The sequence below is a fragment of the Gastrolobium bilobum genome, unplaced genomic scaffold, assembly GCF_033153095.1.
Source record: "Gastrolobium bilobum isolate Gb01-03AN ecotype WA unplaced genomic scaffold, APGP_CSIRO_Gbil_v1 utg246165, whole genome shotgun sequence".
Classification (NCBI taxonomy): Eukaryota; Viridiplantae; Streptophyta; class Magnoliopsida; order Fabales; family Fabaceae; genus Gastrolobium; species Gastrolobium bilobum.
Genome location: NW_026895769.1, coordinates 9,071 through 18,058, shown reverse-complemented (window position 1 = coordinate 18,058; position 8,988 = coordinate 9,071). Strand labels below are relative to the sequence as shown.

At 41.2% G+C, this 8,988-nt stretch overlaps 1 protein-coding gene across 1 annotated transcript; it reads right to left on the bottom strand.

Moving 5' to 3' along the window:
* Nucleotides 1-3,434: 3,434 nt before the first annotated feature.
* Nucleotides 3,435-8,028, bottom strand: LOC133295738 (uncharacterized; the record flags this gene model as incomplete). The annotated part of the gene is given in 4 exon segments (XM_061494589.1): nucleotides 3,435-3,519; nucleotides 4,135-4,237; nucleotides 4,535-5,376; nucleotides 5,378-8,028. Coding segments are annotated over 4 exon segments (3,681 nt in total), but the record flags the coding sequence as incomplete, so codon positions are not given.
* Nucleotides 8,029-8,988: the final 960 nt, after the last annotated feature.

Sequence of the window (8,988 nt, the reverse complement as noted above, 5' to 3'; positions counted from 1 at the left end):
AATACAGAAATGTTGGGGGCATACGGGACAGAGTAAGAAAAAAAAATTAAAAATTGATTTAGTGCCAGAAAATCTTCAATTGATAATGAAAAAATAATAATTCAAATTTAAAACTTGTGAAAGAGCCAAAATTTCCTTGTTTATTCAGTTCCCTTAGACACTTTCAGACAAACTCTCATGCATTCATAATAATATGTTTGTGTCCATTTTAAATTTAAGCCAAATTAATAATATTATTATCTTTTCTTTTCTTTTATAAACCCCAGGTATCCACCACGGAAGCAATCCTATTCGGAACGGATAGGTTATATATGGCAAATATATAATGCAATCATGTTCGGAACGTAAGGATTCCTCACATTTAATGCTTTTTTTCTTTGTATGGTTATGATTCTCCGCATTTAATGCTTTCAAGTATATATATGGCAAATATTTGATTGTTGCACGTACAGCAGCTGTATTTCAATAAAATTATATGCGAAAAAGATTGTGTCCCAATTTACTTTCATTGACTTTTCTGCTAGAGACATCCCCAGTAATTTTCTTTCAACAAGTAATTTCCATGTTAACAATGTGGCATCATGTTGATACCATATCTGAACTACATAAAAGATGTGTTTTACTAATACCACATTCAAATATTCTGGCTATGGATGTTTTGACTTAGTAATTAGTGGCATTAGAGAGTATATACTGTAATTAAAATTATTTTAGGGATTTTTGTTTAGGAAAAAATCACCCACAAATCAGTGCGTAAAATTGTCCATATCGCTTCAAATCTATGATTCTATATATCATGAAAATAATAAGATTTTACAGCATGAGATTCCTTTCGGATTTTTGAAAGATCTTACCATTCATGCAATTGTTATATTAATAATCTTCGTCATGCCCCCTATTTTTTCATTCCCTCTCCTTCAGAATTCAGATCTAACAAGTTTCCATCTTTTCGCCTTTGTGCAATGGAAACCCATGGTTCGAATAATTCTCCTTCAGATCTAACTTCAAATTCCCATATGCAACTTGATTTCGTGAACCTCTCCACTAAGAATGATTCAGTTTCAATGGAACTTGATTTGTTCAACTTTGGGAACGGTGCGGGTTCATCTTCTTTGGCTAATAACAAGGAAGAAAGGAGAGAAAACAACACTGAGGAAGAGGCTTATTTTTGCAAGAGAGGGTTCAAGAATCCACAAGCTTTAGTAGGGCATCAAAATGCCCACAAGAAAGAGCGTGCACAAGTAAAGTATAGAGCTATTGGCTCTTATCACAATTTTTCCCGGAACCCCTTTTATGGCGGCGCCTCCAATAATAGGCCATTAGGGATTAGGATGAAGTCCATGATTCACAAGCCTTACTATCATTCGACTCATGCCCCCTATTTTTTCATTCCCTCTCCTTCAGAATTCAGATCCAACAAGGTTCCATCTTTTCGCCTTTGTGCCATGGAAGCCCATGGTTCGAATAATTCTCCTTCAGATCTTACTTCAAATTCCCATATGCAACTTGATTTCGTGAACCTCTCCACTAAGAATGATTCAGTTCCAATGGAACTTGATTTGTTCAACTTTGGGAACGGTGCGGGTTCATCTTCTTTGGCTAATAACAAGGAAGAAATGAGAGAAAACAACACTGAGGAAGAGGCTTATTTTTGCAAGAGAGGGTTCAAGAATCCACAAGCTTTAGTAGGGCATCAAAATGCCCACAAGAAAGAGCGTGCACAAGTAAAGTATAGAGCTATTGGCTCTTATCACAATTTTTCCCGGAACCCCTTTTATGGCGGCGCCTCCAATAATAGGCCATTGGGGATTAGGATGAAGTCCATGATTCACAAGCCTTATTATCATTTGACTCATGCCCCCTATGTTTTCATTCCCTCTCCTTCAGAATTCAGATCCAACAAGGTTCCATCTTTTCGCCTTTGTGCCATGGAAGCCCATGGTTCGAATAATTCTCCTTGAGATCTAACTTCAAATTCCCATATGCAACTTGATTTCGTGAACCTCTCCACTAAGAATGATTCAGTTCCAATGGAACTTGATTTGTTCAACTTTGGGAACAGTGCGGGTTCATCTTCTTTGGCTAATAACAAGGAAGAAAGGAGAGAAAACAACACTCAGGAAGAGGCTTATTTTTGCAAGAGAGGGTTCAATAATCCACAAGCTGATTCATTTCCAATGGAACTTGATTTGTTCAACTTTGGGAACGGTGCAGGTTCATCTTCTTTGGCTAAAAACAAGGAAGAAAGGAGATAGTCGGATACTGCGAAAGCGTAAATCTAAATATACATCTACTAATTAATCCCATGAGCCAGTATTAGTGGCCATTGACCATCAAGATATGACATCAAGTGTCATTCCTGACGGAGTCTCACGGACAGCATAACGACTGTATTTCGGATAACTAGAAACATGATTCTACACATACAGATAACCTAATTAATACAACAATTTAAACAGATAGCTTGCAAGTCCCACACGGACTGCAATCCCCTTAATGGGTCAATACAACTAATAAGGCTCCATGCCCAAATTAACTGAATACATGCATCAAGTCTATATTAATTCGAAGTATAAAAGTATCAGTAAATAATCCATGGCTCTAAGAATACTATCATGAGCCTAAATAAATACATACAATAATCTCCATAAAATAATTAAGCATGTTAACAAGTCTACATGCCAACATCAAATCTAAACATAATATAAAATCATCAGCTGCATCATCAACTACTCCAATGCGGGGGCCTTGCCCCTAGAAGCATCACCACTACTCTGGGTACTTGAAATGATGTCCCCAAACGGGGTAAGATAACAACATCTCAGTAAGCTCAAGGTTCACAGAGGATCCTCTAACCCCTGAGCCCACTTCCTGCATAACAAGTCAGATATAAAGCATATAATACAGACATACAGCATAAACATAGCATCATCATATCATCCTTATCGCAGAAGTGACTTTTCAAAAATACCCCAATATGGGTATCAATCTTCACCAAATCATATCCTAACCTCATTCATGATGTTTATATCATTAGATTAGCTCTCTAACTATAATTTGCTAACTTGGAGCTATTCTACTAACTGTTATTACGTCAGCAGTCAAATTTAATAGATAAAAATTCATCTGTGCATAATACCTCAATATGGGTATCAAAATTCTTATAATTTTATGCTCATTCCATTTATGACTATAAGGTCCTCATTATAACCCTCTAATTTAAAAGTCATATAATTAGGATTATTATATTCACCACACCTTTTAAAAGATTTTGTCCTCAAAATCATATCATACCTGATATCAAAATCGGGATATTGCCGGAGAATATCATCCTCCCGCTCCCATGTGGCATCCTCTTGTGTCAATCCTTCCCATTGGATCTTGATCATGGGAATAACTCTATTTCGAAGCTGTTTCACATCTCGAGCAAGAACCTTAGAAGGTCCAACAACGAACTTCAGGTCCTTCTTAACCACTATGTCATCATACTGTACAATGTGTGAATCATCAGATATATATCTGCAGAGTTTACTCACATGGAAAACGTCATGTAAATTCGCCAAGTTGGGAGGTAGAGCAAGTTGATACGCCACCGGTCCGACCCTCTTTATTATCTGGTAGGGCCCAATGAACCGTGGACTCAACTTCCTCACTCCCAAGGCACGCCCAACACCTGTAGTAGGTGATAGTCGGATGAATACATGATCCCCTTCAGAAAACTCAAGGGGTCTGTGCTTGGCATCATAGTAACTCTTCTGACGGCTCTGGGCTTTCTTCAGCCTATCTCTGATCATCTCAATCTGCTTCGTAGTCTCTTGGACCAAGTCTGGCCCCAATAACTTTCTTTCTCCGATCTCCGTCCAACAAGTAGGTGCTCTACACCTACGGCCATACAAGGTCTCATAAGGAGCCATGCCCAGACTGGCATGATAACTGTTGTTGTAGGAGAACTTAACCAGTGGCAGGTAATTGTCCCAAGTATTACCCTGCTCAAGCACACACGCTCTCAGCATATCCTCCAGTGTCTGAATGGTCCTCTCTGTCTGACCATCTGTCTGCGGGTGATAAGCAGTACTCAATCTCAATTGAGTACCAAAGGCCTCATGTAACGCTTCCCAAAAGCGTGAAGTAAACTTCGGATCCCGATCGCTAACTATGCTTTCGGGAATGCCATGAAGCTTTACAATCTCTTTAACATATAGTTTGGCTAGCTGCTCTGTGGAGAAGGTCGTCTTGACTGGAATGAAATGGGCGGATTTAGTCAACCTATCAACCACAACCCATATGGAATCAAATCCAGCCTGGCTTCTTGGTAATCCAACAACAAAGTCCATGGATATACTCATCCACTTCTACTCCGGAATATCTAATGGTTGTAGCAAACCAGAAGGCTTCTGATGCTCAATTTTTACCTTCTGACAAATAAGGCACTTATTCACAAACTGGGCTATGTCTTTCTTCATCCCAGACCACCAAGAATTCTGTTTCAAATCTTGGTACATCTTAGTTGCACCTGGGTGGATGGTGTACTTACCCATATGACCCTCTGTTAACACTTCTTCTACCATTGGTCCCTTCGGGACAATTAATCGATCTTTGTAGTATTTCACATGAGAAGCATCGGTGAACACAAAATCTTGCTCTTTCATCATTTGGATCCCTTCATCAAGCACTTGGGCCGCTTTAACTTTTTCCATTAACGAATTTCGGACTTCGACCGTAGTCATGAAATATGAAGTCTCAAATGGTGTCACAGAAATTCGCAAATCCCTGAACTCCTCAATCAAATCATACTCTGCAATCATCATGCTAGCCACACCCGTGGTCTTTCTCCTCAAGGCATCAGCCACTACATTCGCCTTTCCAGGGTGATACTGAAGGTCAAACTCATAATCCTTCAGGAATTCCATCCATCTCCTTTGTCTCATATTAAGCTCCTTTTGATCGAATAGATACTTCAAGCTTTTGTGATCACTAAAAACTGTGAAGGTAGCACCATACAAGAAGTGTCTCCATATTTTCAATGCAAAAACCACGGCCGCTAACTCAAGATCATGAGTAGGGTAATTCTCTTCATGTGGTCTCAACTGTCTAGAAGCATAGGCCACTACCTTTCGCTCCTGCATCAACACACACCCTAATCCATACTTGGATGCATCACAATAGATCTCAAATCTCTTCTCCGGATCAGGAAGAATCAGAACCGGTGCGGTAGTCAACTTATCTTTCAATTCTTGAAAACTCACATCACACCCAAGGGTCCATGCAAATGGCACCCCTTTTCGGGTCAACCTAGTCAATGGCAAGGCAATTCTGGAGAATCCATTAATAAACCGCCTGTAGTATCCTGCTAAACCCAGAAAACTTCAGATCTCAAACACTCTTGGGTCTCTCCCAATCCAGCACAGCTTCAATTTTACTCGGATCAACAGCCACTCCTGTAGATGATATGACGTGTCCAAGAAACTGGATCTCATGTAACCAAAACTCACACTTGGATGGTTTGGCATATAACTGATGCTCCCTTAAAATCTGTAGAACTATCTTCAAATGCTCTGCATGTTCTTCCTTACTTTTGGAGTAGATCAGAATATCATCAATGAATACCACAACAAACTGATCTAAATGTGGTTTGAAAATTCGGTTCATATAACTCATGAACACGGCCGGGGCATTAGTAAGCCCAAATGGGATCACTAGATACTCATAGTGCCCATATCTAGATCGGAAAGCCGTCTTCGGAATATCCTCTGCTTTTACCCGAATCTGGTGATATCCGGAACGAAGATCAATCTTTGAGAACACTGAAGCACCCCTGAGCTGATCCAACAGATCATCAATGCGTGGTAGAGGATACTTGTTCTTTACTGTTACCTTGTTTAACTGTCGATAATCAGTGCACAACCTCATAGTCCCATCCTTCTTTTTCACGAAGATGACTGGTGCACCCCAAGGAGATACACTCGGTCTGATAAAGTTCTTGCGGGATAATTCTTCTAACTGCTTCTTCAGCTCAGCTAGCTCCACTGGTGACATCCGGTATGGAGCCAATGAGATAGGCCCCACACCAGGTACTAAGTCAATTGAGAATTCAATCTCCCTCTCAGGTGGAAAATGAGGAATTTCTTCCGGAAATACATCTTCAAACTCGCATACAACCGGAATATTAGCAGTAGGTTCTTTGGAGTCTCCTACGAGTCCTCCCAGGATAATGTATCCTGCATCTCCCTCATTTAGAGCCTTATTTAATTTTTGTGCCGTCAAGTACAAACTGTCCGGTTTTTCTCCTTTTGCAGCAAAGAAAACCCTTCTGCTACAACAATCTAGCATCACACCATATCGGACCAGCCAATCCATACCTAAGATAATGTGTAGATTCATGCCCTCAAGCACTATCAAATCCACCATATACTCTTCTTGCTCATATATGAATCTGACTTCTTTGCACTTCAAGGAAGTAGAAACAATGTCTCCGGTGGCAGTCTTCACTACCATGGGAGGCGTGAACTCACAAATGGGTAAATGTACCCCATTAGCAACAAATTCCGATATGAAGGAGTGGGTAGCTCCAGAATCAAACATGGCATCAAAAGCATATCCTCTGATAAGAATAGTACCTCTGATAAGGTTTGGAGACCTCTCTGCCTCCTGCTGTGTCACTGCATATACCCTGGCACTAGTGGGCGCCATAGGCTCCTCTATGGCTCTCTGAGTAGGCACGGACTGAATAGGGATCGCCTGAATGGCTGCAACTTGCCCCGTCTTCTTGGGGCACTCTCTGGAATAATGACCTGCCTGACCACAACTGAAGCAAACATTCTGCCCCAGTCGACAAACACCTGTATGCATCTTCCCACACTTGGCACAAGTGGGAATCTTCCCTGCACTAAACATTCCGCTTCCATTCTTCACAAAGGGAGTCTTCTTAAACTTGGTGTTCTGCTGTGCTTGCAAACCCTTGCCCTTACCCTTCCAGGGCGTAGTCCTCCCACTGAAGCTCTTTCCTGCTGCTTCCTTTCCCCTGGTACGATAGTGCTCCTGAATATTCTGGCACTGCTTGATCAACTCCACAAAATTTCTGGTGCAATGACCCGCCAGTTTGTCTGCTATCATATCATTCAGACCCTTCCTGAATCGAAAGGCCTTGTCTTCTGGAGTGAGGGGAGTTCTACCATAACAAGAATATTTTGCCAAGCGGTTGAACTTGCTGAGATATTCATCCACAGTCATGCCTCCCTGCCGGAGGTCTTCAAACTCACTCTTCTTCCTTTCCCTGGCTTCTTCAGGGAAGTACTTTTGCAGAAAATGCCTCTCAAATAATGGCCAAGTAATAGCATAACCTTGGCACTCAAGTGGGTTTCTAACATTACTCCACCAGTCAGCAGCATCCCCCTGTAACATGTACACCGCATATAGGAGCTTCATGTTGGCATCGCATTCCATAACCTGAAAAATACGCTCCATCTCTTGGAGCCACTCCAATGCTGCAATGGGATCTCTTCCACCTTTGTAGTGAGGTGGGGAATGCTTCCTGAAAGCATTCAGCATACGCTCTCTAGTATCCCGGTCAAACCTGGGTGGTATAGCTGATCTATCAACCTCAATAATTGGCTGCCTCACTAGTCCTTCATGGACAGATGCCTCCGCCTCCTGATGGGCCTCTCCTGACCCTTCATGTCCCAGCACAACAGGCTCAAGAATCTGTACGGGACCAGCAGCACGTGCAACCTGCTGCTGCACATGTGGTGTAACTGGCGGTGGAGGAGGTGGTGAAGGTGGTGGAGGTCCTCCTCGTACCTCTGTCAACAGTAGTCGGATCATCTCAGCATTGGCCAGCCTATTCTGCGCCATAAGGTCTTCACTGGCCTTTCTTAGCTGCTCTCTATCGCGATCTCTGGCCTCTTCGATTCTTTTCAAATCAGCTTCCCTGGTTTCATTCAGGGTCTGCTGCAATGTTGCTATAGCTGCAACAATAGGATCAGGAGGAGGGATTTGAACTATTCGCCTGGGTCTCCCTCGAGGTGCCATGTCACTACACAAAACTGCACGAGGTATGAGTTAGCTACGCTCAATCAAGTGATAGCATATGCAATATCATGACACTCAAGAGACACTCAATAAACAGTTCTAACACTTAAGCAATACATCAGTGAACGTCCCGGTGAAATTGCTCTGATACCATAAATGTAACACCCCGTAGTACTCCGGTTGTTAACATACATGATATTTAACATTCACAGCGGAAGACTTTATTTGAAAAGGAATAAAGCATCTTATAAAAATACGAGTAAACTTTTTCCAAAACATTTCATAAAAACATTTCTAAAAACGTTCACGTCAGATACTGCGAAAGCGTAAATCTATATACATCTACTAATTAATCCCATGAGCCAGTATTAGTGGCCATTGACCATCAAGATATGACATCAAGTGTCATTCCTGACGGAGTCTCACGGACAGCATAACGGCTGTATTTCGGATAACTAGAAACATGATTCTACACATACAGATAACCTAATTAATACAACAATTTAAACAGATAGCTTGCAAGTCCCACACGGACTGCAATCCCCTTAATGGGTCAATACAACTAATAAGGCTCCATGCCCAAATTAACTGAATACATGCATCAAGTCTATATTAATTCGAAGTATAAAAGTATCAGTAAATAATCCATGGCTCTAAGAATACTATCATGAGCCTAAATAGTGCATCATCATAACATCAAGATCATATAACATCTATATGAATGTGAATGAATGCACATATACATCATTCCATATACTTCCATACAATATAACCATAATGCCCACCATCATGGTGGGGCCACAAGAGAGAGGAGTCAACTAGAACTAGGAGCTTACCTTAGGGAGCTTAGCACAAGCCCACACTCCAATATAATACGTATGCTCCAACAAAATCCTCAAGTGCTCGGTTCTCTAGGCACACCTAGAGTAGGAACCATTCACATAATTAATTACATATTAA